General features: G+C 36.5%; 1 protein-coding gene across 1 annotated transcript in view; it reads left to right on the top strand.

Annotated features, from left to right (window-relative positions):
• The window catches only part of LOC142346254 (uncharacterized), a 115,717-nt gene that overhangs the window by 19,436 nt on the left and 76,424 nt on the right, over nt 1-19,857 (top strand). The window contains exons 2-3 of the mRNA XM_075398770.1: nt 1,709-1,898; nt 10,005-10,164. Coding sequence (XP_075254885.1) covers nt 1,709-1,898; nt 10,005-10,164 — 350 coding nt within the window. The remainder of the gene's footprint in view (nt 1-1,708; nt 1,899-10,004; nt 10,165-19,857) is intronic.

Below are 19,857 nucleotides of genomic sequence, written 5' to 3'. Positions count from 1 at the left end.
GGGAAGACTTTTGAGGACTTAACCACCCCCCTGACTAAAATTGCCATTGTAGGAGTGGGCTGCAATGTGCTGCAATGGGAGGACTTTTGAGGAATTACCCCCCTTACTAAAATTGCCATGTAAAATTGGGCTGCATTGGGCTGCAATGGGAGGACTTTTGAGGAATTTGCCCAATGAATAAAACTGTCATGTAAGAGTGGTTTGCAATAGGCTGCAGTGGGAGAACTTTTGAGGAATTACCCCACCCTGACTAAAATTACCATTGTAAGAGTGGGCTGCAATGGGCTGCAAGGGGAGGACTTTTGAGGAATCACCGCTTGACTATAATTGCCATGTAAATTGGGCTGCATTGAGCTGCAATGGGAGGACTTTTGAGGAATTACCCCCCTGACTAAAATTGCCATTGTAGGAGTGGGCTGCAATGGGATGTAATGGAAGGACTTTTGAGGAATCACCGCCTGACTATAATTGCCATGTAAAAGTGGGCTGCATTGGGCTACAATGGGAGGACTTTTGAGGAATTTGTCCCATGACTAAAACTGTCATGTAAGAGTGAGCCGCAATCGGCAGCAATGGGAGAATTTTTGATGAATTACCCCAGGCTTAAGAGTGGGGGGTAGTTCGTTTGGAGCGAGTAAAATGATATAAGAGTTGATCTGCCAAAGGGGATAAGATGATGTAAGAGTGAAGGGGTAATTTGCTAAGAGGGGAAAAATGATGTGAGAGTTGGGCTGCCAAGGTGGGTAAAATGGTGTAATAGTGAGTGGGTAGTTCGTTTAGAGGAGGTAAAATGAGCTAAGGTTTGAACTGAGCATTTTCCTAAAAAGTCCTCCCATTGCAGCCCCACTCTTACATCATTCTGTGCAGAAAAATTCGACCGGGGATACATATATATATATATATATATATATATATATATATATATATATATTTATATATATATATATATCGATATTTTAACAATTAAAATGGACTTTAATGAGGTTGTTGTTAGTCATTTTATTACGATAAATATCTGGATCAGTGAACTGCTTTGCAGATCAGTGAATCAGTGAAACTGCTTTGCGGATCTGCGAAGCAGGTTCCCTGATATATATATATATATATATATATATATATATATATATAATATATATATATATACACAAACACACACAAACACACAAAAACACACACACACACACACCTATATATATATATATATATATATATATATATATATTTATATATATATATATATCGATATTTTAACAATTAAAATGGACTTTAATGAGGTTGTTGTTAGTCATTTTATTACGATAAATATCTAGATCAGTGAACTGCTTTGCAGATCAGTGAATCAGTGAAACTGCTTTGCGGATCTGCGAAGCAGGTTCCCTGATATATATATATATATATATATATATATATATATATATATATACATATATATATGTATATATATATATATATATATATATATATATATATATATATAGATACACAAACACACACAAACACACAAAACACACACACACACCTATATATATATATATATATATATATATATATATATATATAAAGCATTCTTTTACTTTGTTATTTCTACTGATTAAATAGTTAAATAGTTCCACCCTGTAACACGTTTAGAATTACAATTATAGTTTTACTGTTATGATTTTCACATTTATTTGTCTTGTCTGATCAGCCATGCATTTTTTCTGTTCAGGAGTTAACAAACGTCTGTTCAGCTTATTCAGCGGACAGTTTAGCCTCTACACACAGTGCTGTTGAGAGTTTCAACTGTGGGGCCAATCCCTCTGAGGCAACCTCTTCTAGTCGAAAGTGGTACTATCTGAATCCTATTCCCCATGCTGAGAGCAACAGTTGCAAACATATCAAAAATGCTAAACCTTCCAGTGAGTACCTCGGCCTGGAAGAAACTTCATCTTTTTTTTATCTTTAAAACTTGTTTCTGTGCCATCTTAAATTTTATAACGGCTGCTCTCGCAAATTTGACAAGGTCTAGCTTTACGCCGACCAATTAGGCCGTTACAACGCTTCCAAATCAGTCCAGATTTCTTATTTTTGCAGCTCGCATTTATAACTGTATGTACGTTAGTATCTTCGCTTCGCATAATAATTTTAGAGTTCACTATTGACTGTTTTTAATTTTTTAAATATCAAATTGTACTGAGTTTGGTGCAGATCATACAATACTGTATCTCTCTATTTATACCAATTCAATCTGATAGGGAAACAAATCAAAGACGAAGTTATATGTCTAGGATCTGTATATGCAGCATTGTTTAAACTTAAACTTGAATCGATTTTGCTCTTTGTGCTGAGGAGTTTGAATTGCAGCAACTGGTGGTGGGTGGGGGTGGGAGGCGTAACAGTAACAGTTGAATTGAAACCCAAAGAATCTCTAGATACAAGTCACAGCAATAAATCATTTATTGTTCAATTTCAATTTGCAATACAATACACAGTAAAAATTTGCTGCTCAAAAATGTTTAAAACCCAAGACACAATAACATGATATTTACTGCGCAAGTCAGTTTTGATTTGCAATATTTGTGCTGAGTTATAGGACGAAGTATTTTTACTGCAGCCGTTGCAGATGTTCTCTAACAAATCGATGTTTTATTCACATTTTTCTTCTTATCATTACTCTTAAAGTATTTTTTATTGTAAACGTAATTACAACAAAAACTGTGACTGTAAGTTTGAATAGACATTAGCTATAAAAACACTGATACAAAAAACCCTATCAGTTTATGTGCTTTTAGTTTTCCAAGCATGCTCCACAAGCTCAGATCCAAAATCGACAGCCCAATTGTCCTCCGTGAAAACAAGTTCGTCAATTGATAGTACCGGGATAGGCTTCAGAGCTGGACTCATGTAGACTTCGTCATCGGTTTCAAACGTCGCCAGATCAATCAACATGTCAGAAAACTCAATGGGTTGTTCAACGCAAACGAGTTTATAATTGCCTCGTTTGTCGCTGTCTCCGACAAAACAAACGACATAACTTTCGTTAAGATTTTGGTTGCGTTCATATTCCTCTTTAGTCGATTGTTCAAAATCGACACATACTCTTCTCTGATTTGTTTACAGATGAGTTCGGAGTAGGTTTGTGTTCGTCGGATGAGCTCTCGATGATCAACAATTTCTTCTGCGCATGCTAAGTGAGACCAACAGACAATTTTGTTGGCCAGGAGTTGGTTTTGGATAACAGCTTGCAAATCCTTTATATTAGAACTGACACACTATTTCTGCAAGAACTGTTTCGTTTTTTTTTTGGTTTTTTAACGCTCCATACTTTCTTTTTGCATAATTTGACCAGTTGCACCCATACTCTTCCAAAAATACGTGCTGCGGGCGGAAAAAACTTCCATCTGATTCCTTGCTGAGTCAATTGTTTCTCAACTCTATCTCACTTCCATGCTGGAAAAAACTCTTTGAAAATTTGATCTGCCCCTACGAATTTTTTCCTGTTGTCACTTGTCTTTTATTGTCCGCTTGCCTATTTGAGCTATTAGCCGACTAATTGCTTTTAAACAATTGTCAGTATCCAACCTTGGGACTATCTCTATAAGCAAAACTCGAACAAAAAAGCATATGAAAAAACAACACGGTAACTTTCGAATTCTGTGGCCAATTTTATATTGAAAGGGCCATGTTGACTATTCAAACAATTGCAAAAGGTGTTGACGCACCAAGGGCCGTTGATTGTGCTGTGCTTCCTCTGCACGAGAGACAGTTGTTCTCTATTGCACGCAAGACATTTCTTCCGTCAATAAACCAGAAGCGTTGCCAAACAATGTTTCTTACATGTCCAGTCTACTCGTGCTTATTTATCTTGTGCTCGCATTCCACGAAAAATTCGATATTGCGATGATTCTAGAAAAACAATATCAGCTGCCTTGCATTGAAGTCAAATTGTTTTTATCTTTATTTTACCTTTAGCTAGAATAAGTCTCTTTTTTGTCGATGAAAGAAGCTGAGAATTGAAAATTTTTGCTGTTTTTCGGAATTTTTTTTAACTTTTGTAAGATTTCTATGCCTCAGCAATTTGTCCCTGTTGCAGTAGCTTGAAGATGTTCGCATTAGCAGTTTTTTGCCTCATTGTCAATTGTCTTTGTTTTTAAATTCTTTGAGCTTTATGCTCAATGCACGTATGCGATTGTAATTAAGACTCGGCTAAAATTGCTAAATCAGTTGCATTGAACAATTGCTTCCTAAGCCTGTTTTATGAAAAACTGATTCGGGTTTGTTTTCTTCATCTGAAGCAAACACTACGTTGACAAGCTAAGTCTATTCTATTTTTAGTCAACTCCTGCAGGCCGGTATAGTAAGCCTTTTGCTTCTTTTGAGTTCTTCAACACTAATTAGTCTCTCGACAAATTTTGCGGTTGTGAATACTGCTGAAAAGTTTCCATTGTGAAACTTCAGTTGTATCCAAAATCTGCCCACTTCAATTGGCCAGAAACAAGTGTTGTTTGCGTTAAAAGCTGTGTATTCATTGCAGTCCTGTAGTTGAGTTCCGACTTTGAACTCCAAACGTGTATCTTTATCTTGGTTACCTTTACAATCTGATCGGTCAATACCACTGCCATGACCGCTGCTTGTAATTCCAAACGTAATATAGAAAATGGTGGTTTCATTGGCGCCTCTCTGCCTTTTCCAGTTGCAAATGCTAAATCAGCTGATATTTTTTTGCTTGAGAACGTAGACCAACGTGTACACACAAAAAGTCTTTACATGAGTCAGCGAACAAATGAAATTCCTTTTTCTCCTTCAATATATTGAAGTATCTGTTGGTTTCAACTACAATAAAACTTGTTTCTCCAACTTTAGTAGTTCTGCTAATTGACCGGTTTCCGCATCAGAACCCCGATGTTGTCCATGATTAGTCAATATATTCTTCGGGAGTCGTCTGTTGTGAGCACTGAAGGCAGCAAACATTCAAATTGGGTCAAATACTGAAAACAACAGAGATAATAGCCTTTTGCCAAAATCTTAAAACTCTTTCAATCAACCGATGCTCTAAATCTTGCCCGCTAGTAGATTTCCGTTCGAACGTTCTTCTTTATATTCCGATTTCTCATTGCAAGTACGGTATACTTTGCAGAACTAGTTCAAAATGAGCATCGGATGTTATGGTGAAAGTAAATTGCCAAGAAACGTGAGTTTGAAATCTGATTCAATCAAAGTTTTTTTGAACCCTTTTTTGACGTCTGTTTTCGTTTAACAATTGAGACAAACTTTTAGATTTTCACTTTTTTTGGGAATTTTCGCTCCAATGAGCAAATCTGACACAAGTTTGAGCTGTAGTTGTTCGGTAGTATGGGCTCTGTTTTACTCCATAGCTATCTCACTTCATACCGCTTGCACGTAAAATTTGCCGTACTCCCTGGCGTCTTTTGTGCTCGCAGTTCCTTCTTTCACTGATTGACGACTTTTGTTTGACACAAAAGGTTTCTATTTGCAACCAGGACTGAAAATTCTTGCCTTTTTGACGTCTTCTGTGAAGGCGAGTTGACGAACAATTTGTTCTGTCTTGTTTGCCTTTTGTGGATCCACTGACTACCCATACTAATTCAGTCACTATAATATTCCCAACAGTTCAAGTTCATTTACACCGTATTATCCTTCTGTGGAAATAAAAAATCGATGTTTATGGGATGGGTTTCCAAATGAAAGTCTTTTCAGTTCGGTTCCACGTCCCGATCTTGAAGCGTCACACTTGACATGAACTTCAAGATTTGGATTGTAAGAAAATTATCATTACTCAATCAATTTTGTCTTTATTTTCATTAAAATGAATTTTATGGTTACGATTCGCACGAAATGTTTAAAAATTTTTAGTAACTGCTGAAATGAGTGACGGTGCACTGCCGGATTGGGAATTAATTTTTTTATATAGTTCACCGATCCTAGAAATAACCTGAGTTGTTTCAGCCTATAAAGGGGCTAGGAATTGCCAGTGCTGCGGCTGCTTTTGATTTCAGTTTGTACAAATTGGCGTCCGAGCCATTCAATTTCTGCTTTAGCAAAATGAATTTGCCGAAAATTAATGTCTGAGTTTTCTTCAGCTATTCATTTAAAATATTCGTTGACAAGTTTTAAGTGCTCTACCTTCAATCCTGTACTAAAATTGAATCTGTCATGAAAATGCAGAATGTGTTTTTTGAAGTTCTGCTGGCATGTCAGCATTTGATACTTACTTGACATTAAAAATTTATTTTGTGAACAACATTGTTTAAAAAAATCTTTTTTTGATAATAGTTCGAAGGATTGATCCTTTTTTACTGTTAGATTATTGGGATTTTTGAAATTTTTATCCGAGCAATTGGCAAGTTTTCCTATTTGACTTTGTATTTAAAGACGATTTATTTCTACTTTGTATCTGGGCTGTGAAATAATGGGAACTCGTCTACCTTTTTGATGTTTTACAGTGTAAATTTTGTCGAACTTTTGTTTTGCAATTTGTGATTTTGATAATGCAATGCGTAAAAGTAGGTCCCGAAATTGCAACGCAATTGCTTGTGTTATAGGGAATTAGTTTTTGCGCAAGTTTCAAATCCTCAAATAGATCTTGCTCTACAACGACATTGTGACCATCCTCCAGAACTGTCAGTTTTACGTCGTTTGCCTGCCATTCTTTGCATTTCAATGAAACTTCAGTATTTTGTGTTTAGTGACGTTAAGTTTTCTTCCGTCACTATTCTGTTCATGCTGCTACAAACACATGCTGATTCTGTCACTGCAGTGAAAGAAACGTTTCCGATTGTAGTGTAATTTTCAAGGAGTCAATCTTTAAGGCCATGTCACAGGTTACTGCAGCAATGTATTCATTGTCTTTGCAACGTTTTCATATCGTTTATTGAGCCATACATTTTATTCTATGCTTTTATGTAGCTGCTATATTAATTAACAGTTTCTTCAGCGTCATCATCGTCGTCGTCATCATCGCCTTCATGGACATCCTCTATTCGGCATCTGTTTGTCTGCCGAACTGATTTTTTTCTTTTATCGTTTCGGCTTCCAACACTTTTTATATAATTTAGTAGCACTACCACGGATGTTGCAAACTTATCCTTGCGCCGGACAAACTGATTTGTGATTATTGTGCCAACTTTGACTACAGTTCCGGCAATTATTCACGGATTTTTTGGGTGGCCATTTGCGTAGCGGTTGTTTCATTGGCGTTGTTGGCAATAGCTTGTGGCAATTTTTCTGTTCTTGCAATTTAAGGACTCTGTTTACAATGTAGTTTTTTTGTATCAAACTCGATCATACTGATGATGAAGTTTTCGCGAACACTTGATTCTTCTTCGCCGCCTATTCTGCAGTTTTGCAGTTGATTTTCTGGGAGATGCAGTTGATTGCTTTTAAAAATCTACGTCATTTTCTCCCGATTGAAAGATAGAGTATTGTTGCTAACTTCTTGTCACAAAAATTCCATGCTTTCTTTTCAAAAGTATCTTGTTTTCTCAGACCTCTTAACGGCGAATTTCAATTTGCATTCAGTTGGGCGTTTGTTGTCAATGTTTAACTTTCGGGTTGTCGTGTTTGGCCTTAAACTGTTTTTTCGTATGTATTCACGGTAGAGGACAGTTGTTGTTGTTGGTGGGTAATGTAGCAATTCGTCCGACTGAATCTTTTCCTATCGCACTATACATTTTTCCAAACTCAATGCTGGATTTTTTCTGAGCCTTCCCAGAAGGCGTCAATGTGAAGGGGTGTTTTTCGAGATTCCTTTGGTGACTTACCACTGTTCATATGGAGTACAAGTTTGTATTTTGTAATGCAATTTTCACTTTTAGAATTTGATGTGGATTTTGAGTCGGGAATGGATGAATAAGATACTCGCTCAATAGAATTTTTTAAATCGTAATCTGCATGATTGGAATTTGCGATAGCTGATCTCAACATAGATTACCAAGACAAAGAGCAATTGACAATTTTAATTATCAATTGGATTTTGTAGAGTTTTATATTTGAACGAAATCTCTATAGGAAATTAAAAAAGGAATTTAACTTGATCACATTTTGATCAAACCAGACAAAAGAAATATTTATTTGTTTACCACGACGTGATCAGATATGAATATCTTGTCTAACGTATGAATAACTTTAGATCGCCTGTCAGGGTTAACAAAAATGAACTTATTAACTGCTTTTAATTTAGAATCGACATTGTAATTAAATAAAGTAAAGATGGAGATGTCATGACCGTTTGATATAAGCGTGCAATAAATTTTCAGCACCTTTAATGAAAGCATGTGGATCCGCGCCTCTTCTACTATAAGCCGTTGATTAAAGAACTCAGTCAAATAACCTTCAACATTGATTATTCTTGATGCAAAAATGTGTCGTACTTTTGAATGGCAAGTAGGCCATGTTTATGCGTCAGAGGCCCGTGAGACTTAAATATCGCAACTAAACTGGCGTTGGTATTGCAAAAAATAAATTGTTTTCATTTTGGCTCAGCACGATTCTTGAGCATATTTAACCCATCATTTTCATTCTTTCCTCATAACATGAGTTATATATTTGAAAAACATTAGTTAGAAGTTAAACATCAACTAGATAAATTTAATATGAGATGTGCTATATTGAACAATGTAGCCATATATCGAGAAACCACATTTTCAAGTTAGGTTGACTCAGTTGTTCTTTTCTCAATCTTCTCAGTTCTGATTGGCTAGCTGAAAAACGTTTACAGTCTGTTATTTGGTCAATATCCAAATATTCTCTTGCCAGTTTTGCTATATCGGTAACTGTATGCTCGCTAGTTTTCATGTACCATATCGAAAACGGCAACTTATAGTAAAGTAGAAATCAAAAGAGAAGAAATGGATCAATAATAGTGATTAATTGCTCTCGAATGGAGTTTGAAGCCACTATCGAAAATGTGTTGGTCTTTATTTTTATGCAAATTTTTTGTGTGACAATTTTTGTCGTGCTTTTGTTCTAGAATGTTCTTTGATTTCTTGAGTAATTTTATCACACTCTAGTTCTTCATTTGAGTGATCTAAGTAGCAATTGTATGAAATAAAGTTAGTTGGTAAAAGCAATTGTGATCGAAAGAAGACAAAAGCAGTGTAGTTGACTGATGAAAATACCATACTGAAAACCTAGAGTTCAGTGATTCGATCACCTGTAAGATCGCTTTTTTTGTGCCCAAGCATTTTAATTAATGATAGGTAAATTCATCTCAACAGTGTGCTGATAAGGCCATGTACAGGTAAATTTTACCTGCTCAATTTTCCCCAAAAATTATTTAGCTGAACAATATTCAGAAAAATGGTTTACTGAGTTCTGTCTGGCTTTTTCCAGTCGTTGATTTCAACTTTGATTCTCGGTCTTTCTTTTGCGATGCGAACGCTACCCCGGGCTCCTCGAGCCGTGCAGGTAAAGTTACCTGAAAATTCAGGTAAATATGCTTGAACTGTGCAGGTCTTTTGGCGTTCAATTACGCTACCTGCGCGCTACTTGAACGTGCCGGCAGTTTGACGTAAAATTACCTGAAAACTTATGCTGTCATCGTGCACAAATAACTGCTATTTACCTGCACTGGAAAAAAATGAGATAAATTTATCTTCAACTATTACCCTAACTATCGTGTTTTAAGGAAATTTATTCCACAGTACCCTTACTGGAGGATAAATTACCTGATAAGTGAGGGTATAATGTGCAGGTAAATTTACCTTAATGTTCATCTGTGCAGGTAATAAGCAGGTATTTTGCGCAGGAGGACTGCATGAAATTTTCTTTGAGATATACCTAAATTTTTGGGTAGTTTAACCTGCACCATTCTTAGAGTGTAAAAAACATTTCAGCTAAACCCCCTTTAAATAAAATTTCCCCACCTGTCATTCGAGAACAATTCATCCCACGTTAGTAGGAGTTTGTTATTTTTTCTCAAAGTTATGGATTCACTTACCACTTCATCAAAAGATGTAATTGAGGAAAGAAAAAATAGTTTTTTAATAACTTTTTTTTGGTGTTAGGCTCTAATGGTTACTATACGATCCAAATCAGGGGCAATGACATTCGAGTGTATTGTCGGATGACAGTACAGAGCAGCTACATTGACCTGGTAGCTGAATCACGACACAGTGGGAGTGGCGGCGGTTCAATCCCTACCCCGGTTACCTACTATTTTACAAGGTGTTTAATAATTTTAAACATGAAGTTTTAGTTCGTCATTCTAAGAACATTTGTATATAGTGTATCCATTTTAATTTTTCTTTACAGAATTTTTTGTGACTTTAACAAAGTTCATTTCTTAACTCTTTCGCGACGACTGTAATCAAAATGAGCCGAGAAGTATATTGATTAGCCGGCCTCAGCCGCTCAAAGGCTTTTATTTAGGCGCACCTCATTTTTAACAATCCAACGAATTTGGATTTCAGTGCTGCTCTATCTATTTCAACAATTCAAAGGATTTGAGTTGTATTCGTGCACTGTCGTGATTACAATTTAAAGGATTTGGAATGTATTGGGGTGCTGTCTTTTTCAAGTCTGTTCGCATTTTTTTGACATTCTTATGTCGATGGGGGAAAAACTGAAGCAGTGATTTTATAAATAATATTTTTGGTATAGATACGCTAGTGTAGTAAAGGGAAAGAAAAATAGAGTGTGTTCAAAGGTTGTAGAGTGAGTTAAAAATAGAGTAAGTTAAAAACTTCTCAAACTTTATTCAGACGGCAATGGCAAGTATTGTTTCCATAAAATATTAAAGAATTTTTGATTTTTTCTGTATCTGTCGTTCTTTTTGACATCCTCACACCTAATGTCATAAATGAAATGTCTTATCAGCTTTATAATGTAACATATGTAGGTAAAGGGTTATTTTCAAAGCTATTGGTTTCTATGACCGTAACGCTACCTGTTTTTAAAAAGATTTTTACTGAACTTTGGTTTTTCGCCCATATTCATTGTTCTTTTTTGGTGTTTTGTTGCTAAGGCTCAACTTGAAAGTCTTACCGGCTTTCTGCTGAGACACCGACAAATCGAAACAGAAGTTTCAATTGATCGCTATTAATTTTGAATCTATTTCTTTTCATAAAACTTTCTTTTCATGAAAAGTTAATTTTAATATTTCAGTTGATGTCTGACGGTTAAAATTCAGTTAATTTTTAAGTTTTGCTGTAATTTTCTGTTGCTGAGACCTAATTCTGACAGGAATCATCTGTCTCAGCTACGGCTAAATAATGACATAATCAAAACGTACAGAACCTGTTCCAAATGCTTATAATGGGCTCTAAAATACGTAAAAACTTAAAAAAAACTATAGCTTAACCTAATTTTAAGTAATTATAACCAAGATATGTAGCAATTATTTTTAAGTAAAATTTTTAGGTTTTCTAGACAACTGCTTACGTCAATAACATCAGACACAAAAAAACCGTTAAAGAGCATTAAAAAACCTTGCCGTATAAGTTTCACTTGATGAAATGTAAAGACAATACTAATTACGCTTTCTTATACGTTGCTATAAGATATATATATATATATATATATATATATATATATATATATATATATACGTTATTATATATATATATATATATATATATATATATATAAATATATATATATATATATATATATATATATATATATATATATATATATATATACCCGGGTTGACCAACCTTACCAACCATAAAAAGTTCCATAATGGTCCCATAAAGTTCCATTAAAAATTTCTTTCTATGAACTTGCTATGGTTTGTAAGTTTCCATAATGGTCCATTTTATGGTTTGTAAGTTTCCATAAAAAGAATGATGGTCGTGTTATGGTTGGCAATATATCATTATGGAACTCTATGGTTGTCAAGTTACCATTAGGTAACTTTTTATGGTTGGCAATTTACCATTATGGAATTTTCTATGGTTTGTAAGTTTACCATTATGGAACTTACTATGGTTTGTATGTTTACCATTATGGAACTTTCTATGGTTTGTAAGTTTACCATTATGGAACATTCTATGGTTGATAAGTAACCATTACCTAAACACTTAGAGTTGACATGTGGCTTTCATCTAAAACTTAGTTCTAAAATGAATAAAAGCTGTCGTTTGGAGCAAACCGAAAGACAATATTAATGCAAGACTCTTTTTTTTCTAATTTAAATCTACCAATTTGTCTTCTCAATGGGCGAACAAAAATAAATCAGATGCAAACTTTATTATCTTGAAAAACTACAGCATAAAAAGTTCGGAAAACAAACAAACTTTTGTAGGAATTAAATCTCGAAAATGATCAATCATGTTCAAACACGTCTAACAATGGGGTGAGAAAAGTTTTTGAGTTATACAAAATTTTGACCATTTTTCCGGAAATTTGAGAAGCAGTACATTCAGATTGTTTTCCAGATAACTCGACTTCAATATAGGAGAAAATGTTCAGACTGACGTCTTCAGGTTTTTCTGTCTTCAGAATTTTGAAAGTAGAAACGATCGCGTAGTTGACATCCCTGGCTGAATAAAATTGTTCAACAAGGCCGTAAACTGCAGTGCTGTCTCGTATAAACGGAAGGCATGCATTGTGCTCGTTTTTCTGGAAAGCATGAATGTTAAAATTCTTGACTCTTAAACTGTCAAAAAAAATTTTCTCCATTTTACAAGTGGACAAAACCGTCGGAACGCGTAAACTTGGTTGCATCGTTTCTCTTTCCTTTCGAAGTTTTTGACAGAAACCAAAAAGAGCATCGTTTGCAGGCATTTCTCGTCTGATCTTTTTGTTTCTGTTGTACCTTTCTACGATCAAACGCAAATGGTTGACGGCTCCAGTGAACTTTGTTTTCAAAAGGTAATTTGCTGACTCAAACATTATCGCTAATGTGCACCATAGAGGTCCATAATTTTTGACTTGCCAAGAAAGATGATTCAGGGAGTGAACGTTTGGTGAGAAAACATTGAGGCCACAAATTTCTTCCATTTGGTTCAGAAACTTTTTTATTAACTTATTGGCTTCATTGACAAAGATATTAGAAGGGAGAAGCAGTCTTGTGAAGTAGCTCAAGAGATGAAGTCGTTCATACAAAGCTGGAGATATCAAGCCACGCAAAACAATGGGACCCACATAGAGCAACCAAACTTTAATTTCATTTGCTTTGAAGAACTTAATTTCATTCAATGGTCGCAATTTTCGTTTGAAATCGTCGGTTAACTGAAACAAAAAAGAAAATAAAATACCCGGTTTTCTATTTTTGATAACTTTGTTAGCTATGAGCTAACCTCCACACCACGAAGAGAAGCATCGAATCCAGCCAGTCTTCTCTTGAAACTGTCTTTGATAATAAAGAGAACTGTTCTCGCAACGCCCAACAAAATCTGATGCATATAGTCTATTGGAGCGGACAACGGCAGTTTTGGCACAATATCAAAAATTTTAGCAGGGCCCTTGACTCCCTTATAAGAGGAGTAGTTACTGTTGGCTATGAATTGCAGATAGGTTTTGTGTTCTTCGGGGGTTCGCATTGGAAATCGTTGGTTAGGATAATAAAGGTTGTTGTCTCCACGCAGGCACTCGACATTACATAGAGTGCAGCCGTAATATGCATTGAAGTGTTGCATATTGAGGAGAGAACTCTTTGCCGGAAGGTCTGCAGTCAAAAGAACGACTTCGAAAATCACTTTCCATTGTTTTTCTCTCAAAAGGACGTATGAAGGCGACATCAGTTCTCTCTCGAAGCCCTAAATTACAAAGTGATTAATTAAAAACTTGATTGTTGACGTCACAGTTTCATTAAATTACACTACAAACCTCAAACACTACATCCCAAGCTGGTTTGCCAAATCCAAACCACAACCGAGCAAGGACGATGTTGCGAAACATACACCTTTTTATTGGAGGAAGATTCGCAACTGCAAGCCAGACAGGCCAAAGTAACTGTTTGTTAGAATTCACGACCTTCACACCGTCAGAATTCATGATCAGACAGACATTAATTTCCCGTTTGGCTTCATTAAATGTTGTTGATAATCTCAAATCTTTTCCTATCTGTTTAGAAATCGAATATTTTGCAATGCACTTTATGTTGTCTTGTACAACGTTCTGCAGTTCTTCAATGAATTCTAACCGCCACGACTTTCCGTTTGCGGATGGCTTAGATCGCAATTTTTCTTCAGCTGTTGTGATTCCATGTGCTCTTTTTACAGATTTGTAGCTGGGAATATTTATCTCAGGAAACGTTTTCCTGATCAAATTGAACCACTCATTCGCTTCAATATCAGGAGTACCATGGTTTGCAATTATTTCATGCGCACATAACAAAAAATTGCTGACACTTGCGCCAAAAAACTATGGTTCAGCGTTCGATACGTCACCTTCAGACGTTTTGTCATCATCGCTGATGTTGCCTGTCGATGCTAGAGTACTGACGTCAAAATCAGGTGAATCTGCTCCACCCTGAGGGGAAGAAACAAACTGATATACGGGAGAAGCTGTCTGAGGACTACCAACTTAATTGTCTAGACTCAATGAGTCTCTAGATCCTTCATTGCGGGTTTCCGAACTTGAACTGCTGTCGCTAAAGTTCCGAAGTTCTTCAGTCCTACGAAACTTTTCTTTAGACTTTATAGAGACAAAAAGTCTTTTTCGCTTCTGAGGATAAACTAAGCGCGTTCTTGTTAAAACAATTCGCTTCGAAACAGGCGGCACATCAGAAGCAACAGAATGCAGATCAGTGTGAGGGCATTGACAATTGTGATTTCCGTCACCAAAAAAATGTTCTGAGGAGTAAAACACTGTTATTTCATCTCCTGGAATTATTTCCGAGATGATTTCTAATTTAATAGCCTTCCGCTTTCCGTCATGAAACACGGCATATTTGCAATTCGGTCGACAGCTGTGGTTTGCAAAACGAGCCGCTCCAACAATTATTCTGACGAACTTGCAGATATCCGTTTTTTGAAAAATTGATATTTCAGCAAAATTGCAAACAACATCATTTGGAATCTTCTCTATGTAACCTACGACAGAGGGCAAAAACCTTTTCGAGATGGACGAGGAAGGTTTCAAAGGCTCAGTTCCGCAATAGAAGAGACCATAACCACCGTAGTCATCAGGTTTGAAGGAAAATTTGGCTACCTGTGCGTCAACATAGCAGCATCTAAGTAAAGTATCAAACTGAATCAACCTGAGATTCTTCTTTAGGCAGTCCTCGTACTCTTTGTGAGACCACATTTCAACCATTGGCTGCACTTCACGAGAGCTATTCTGTATCATTGATTTAGTTACATGAGCATCAGCTTGCGCGATTGCAAAGCACTTCAACATTTTCATCTAAAAAAAGTTTGAGAATCAACAACTTTCGAGACATAACCATTGAAAAAGAACATAATTCAAACGAGCCGGCTGACTTTTGACAGCAAAACTTTTGCGAACTAGCAAAGCACTTGGGAAAAAATTTGGCAGAAATTTTAATTTTTGAGGGCATTTTGTATTCAACAATAAGTCACGACACCAAAGCGCAAGAAGTCAAATAATGATGACCATGAAGCATTCAGTTTTCTGGCAGAAGAGTGTTTTCATTGCTACTGTGCTTGAAATTGAGACCCATCTGATTGGCCGACTTCCGTGCCTCCTTATGGGCGAAACAAGGCTTTTTCGGGTACTTGAGTTTCACGACAACTAAAACAGGGTACGTTAATGAAAAATTCAAAACAACGAATTCAAAATTACTTAGAAAGTAATTGTTATATATTGTTTTTAAAGTGAGTGTTATATTCAAACCTTCTTCAGGCGTAGCCCAGATATCCGAGAAAAAAACATGAGAAAGAAAAAGAAAAGGAGTTATTATTAGTAGGTTGAAAAAAACCTTCAAAAGCGTGGCGAGCTTCCTCTGGCACAGGAGTTCTTGCTTCGCGTCTGCCTTTGAGAGGACCAATGATTTGGGTTTTCAGCAATGAGGTCTCTTTCTCCCCAAACATCTCAACGGCCACTTTACGACCAAACTTTGAGGGCTCTGGTCCCGCGTACAACCCCATTAGATTCTTGCCATTCCATATGACTTCGGGATGTGACACGCTGTTGTCCACTTCTGGTGTCTCCCCATTCAAAACAGCGCTCAAAACCCTTACAAACTCTTCATTGTTAGCTTTTTCTTCATCTCGGTTTTGTTTGAGTTTTGAGTTGTAGCTAGATAAGGTCTCATCAATTTTCCTTTTGAACATTTCAAACTCTTGACGCTCGTGGCTTATTGGGGTTGAATGCAAAACAGCCGATAAATTTACCTCCTCTTCGTCTGATGAACTTAGGACATTGGACTTCCTTTCCGGAGTTTTTCTAAATGTGACTACAGTGTCTTCCTGTTCACTCGAATAACTTGCATCAATCATATTGACCTGAGAAAGTTTTTTCATTTCATTTGATGCAAACGTGTAAAAACTAATGAATCGTGGCCTGATATATTTTTGGACTTTTCTACTTCGGATTTTATTCTCGCTTCAAATAATAGAAGTAAAAAAAATTGAGAAAAACGAACAGAAAACATTTTACTAAAAAGGCAACAGAGAAGCCGTTTCAAAGATTTCGAAGTAACAGAACAATATTAACATTTCAAATGCTGCAGAACAAAGAACAGAAAGTATTACTATAAAGGCAACAGAGAAGCCATTTCAAAGATTTCGAAGTAACAGAACAAAATTAACATTTCAAATGCTGCAGAACAACGGACAGAAAGTATTACTATAAAGGCAACAGAGAAGCCATTTCAAAGACTTTAAAGTAACAGAACAAATTTAACAACATTTCAAAAGCTGCAGTGCAACTGAACATCACTCGCATATAAACAAGCAACAGAAAAAGCACCGTTGAGGAGAGAAACCCAGATGTTTGATTGCGGATGATGAAGCAAGCTCCTCATATCACAAATACTATTTCAGTGCTGAGAATTTCTTTTCCGCTCCTGGAAACTTCTGCTTCATTTCCGCCCCATACTGGTTGGCGCCACGAATAGCATCAATGACAGCTTCTTCCGAGTTTTGCCGAAACTTCTGCTTGACGTTCTCTAGTACAAACAAAAAGTGTAACAATTACGCGAAAAAAACTTAGTCGAACCATGTGCACAAAAATTCTGTAAAACTTTTCATATAACTACTTCCGAACTACTATTCGAGTATCAAAATTCAAAACAAAGCAAAAAAAGTCAAAACTATGCTCATGTGTGCATACTCGTGAACTCTTCTTCAATAGCTGGATCACAGGGAACCCTTCCTCCGCTTCTCCTGACTTTGCAGCCGAGTCTCTCGAACATCAAAGTACAATGCTCCTCACTCCCAAAGTATTTTGCACCGAGCAGCCTGCCAAAGGATGACGCACCATCGCAAACAGGAAAATCCATCCAATTTCTACCATCTAGCATCACTAGTTCTCCATCATTTGATGCTGCTTCATCGACATCAACTTCTTTGGAGTCACCAGGTGCCTTTCCTTTAGTCTTGAACACTTCAAGCACTTTTTGTCTCAATTTTGCAGACTCCCGCATCTGTTATTTGTTGTGCTCAGCGTTGATCTCGGTCAGTTCCAAAAACTTGCGTGTCACATATTCCATCACCTCACTATTTGAGACGCCCTCAACCGACTGTGAGTCCTTTAGTGCACCGAGAAAAAAGAAAGTACCAAAAAAACGGACAGTTTGGGATTTTTAAAAGTTTAAAACGTTCTCAGGATAATTTAACTCTAAGCGCTTTTTTCAAATAAACGGCTTTGGAAAAGTTTTTGATGAAACAAAACATACTACTGGGCAAAACTAGCAAAAAATTGTTTTGATAAGATCAAACCTTTGAAGAGTTCTCAGTTGCGTTGGAGGCGGATGATGGAGTTTTGCTGAACGAGGTTCCAAGCTCAACAGTTGGCTCAATTTGTCCTGCTTCTTTCAGTTTTGAGGCCCTAGCTTTCTTGCATGGTGGTGGCGCTGCTTCTGATGCTGCAGTTTTGCTCTGGTTTTCTTTCTCCGTTACTGATGTATCCATTAAAAGTGAGTAATTCTCAGAGACACTAAACATAAAATCATAGAAAAAATCAATCATAAAAGTCAGGCAGCCAGAAGAAGCTTCATTTATTGAAGGATCGATAATTTTAAAGTTCGAACTTTTTGACACCATTTTGCATGAATGATTATTACATTAGATTTCATATTCTAAGAGACGTACCGTACACTGCTAACATTCGCAGCCGGCTCATCCATCTTTTTTTTGCCGTTTTTTTGCAACTACCCCACTGGCCTGCATCGATTGTGTTGTCTTCACCTTGCCAACAAAACTCGCCCAGAAAGTTCCGTCACCAGTAGTTGAGAATTGCAATTTTGTTGGCTGTGTCATGTTCATCTTGTCCTCCAGAGATAATCCTTCAGGCCATGAGGAATGGTTGCACGTTAGAGTGAATGGATTAGAATCATTGTCTCCGAGGAACATCCAGACCAATTTTCCTGCTTTTCTAGCAAGTTTTGGATCTTCAAAATGTTGAGAGATTTTAACTCCTTTGTTCAACCGCTGTGAGTTTGTTAAACCACCTGATCCAGAAGCAACACTAGATTGAGAATTCATGACTCTGAAAATCAGGGCCAGAATGAATCTTTTCCTTTTACCAAAATAACAAAACGACCCGCTTTTCTTGTCCAAATTGAAAAATGGCAACATGTAAAATTTTTTTGATAAAGAACTACTCAAAATTGAACTCCTTTAAATCAGCCAGAACTAAAACAAGTGAGCTTCGTACAGCTCTTTGCGCACAGCAACTTTTTGCAATTTTGTGAAGAAGAGGTTTTGTAGATTCAGCGACAAGACAGTTTTTAGCAACGAATGCGATTAAAACTCCAAGACTGTAAACATCAGAGCACTCTTTAGTTTGCGCATTTTTCTCATTGCGCAACTCATACTCAATTTGCTTGTACTTCAGATTGTACACCTTCCGTTCTTCGCAATCTAAGGTAAAAGTTATTGGAAAGTTTACAAGAGTTGCTTTGCCAAAATCTATGGTTTTAGACGTGTCAGAAGAGACTAAAACATTACTTGAATGCAAGTCCAAGTGGAGAATTTGTCGCTCATGCATAAAAGAAAGGGCTTCGGTTATTTCAATGAGTCGCATAACCCAGTTATTTTCAAGGCCCTGAGTTGCATACTGCCTAATCGAGAAACCAAAAAACGCTCACAAACAAGTCCTTTGTGATTTTTGTTGTATCCGTAGGCAAAGGCAAAAAATTTTTGCCTCCAGTCGAAAGGACAATCTAATAGTTTTCGAAGAATTCTCCCCTCTAGTGCCAACTCGTCCTCTGAGCTTTTTTTGGCAATTTTGATGATACACTGAATCTTACCCTTGAAGCCAAAACTACACGCAAAAACATCGCCAAAACAGCCCGAACCCAACCGTCTTTCAAAACGAACGCTGAAGTTATTCGAACAAAAGTCTTCAATGGTGCTCAGGAAATTGTTAAATTGTTTCCTTTTGATTCGCCCGCCATGGTTTTCCTTGCGGTCGCTGGGATGAATTGGAATGCATCGAGGAGTTTCTCTTTTAGTGAAGATGCTCTAAAAAACCAAAATAAACTTTTAATCTAAGGAATTTTTTTGAAAAGCAATTATAATTTGTCACCAATTTGAGTTAAACACTATCCGAATTATTAACGAACAACCATAGTTTTCGGATGAAAACATTCCAATATTACATCGAAAAACTTACTCTCGAAGCAGTTTTTTTTGTTGCAATCTGACAATCTAGAAGTCTCTTCCTGGTTTCAGCCAGCTCAAAGTTTTTCTGCTGTAGATCATTCACTAGCATCTTGTTTTCTTTACGAAGTGGGCCCACTTGTTTTTCTACGTACTTCCGCTTTCTTTTAACGATTGCTGCTTC

The sequence above is a fragment of the Convolutriloba macropyga genome, chromosome 9, assembly GCF_964194025.1.
Source record: "Convolutriloba macropyga chromosome 9, txConMacr16.3, whole genome shotgun sequence".
NCBI classification, from domain to species: Eukaryota; Metazoa; Xenacoelomorpha; order Acoela; family Convolutidae; genus Convolutriloba; species Convolutriloba macropyga.
The sequence above is the reverse complement of the archived record's forward strand: the minus strand, read 5'-3'. Positions and strand labels throughout refer to the sequence as shown.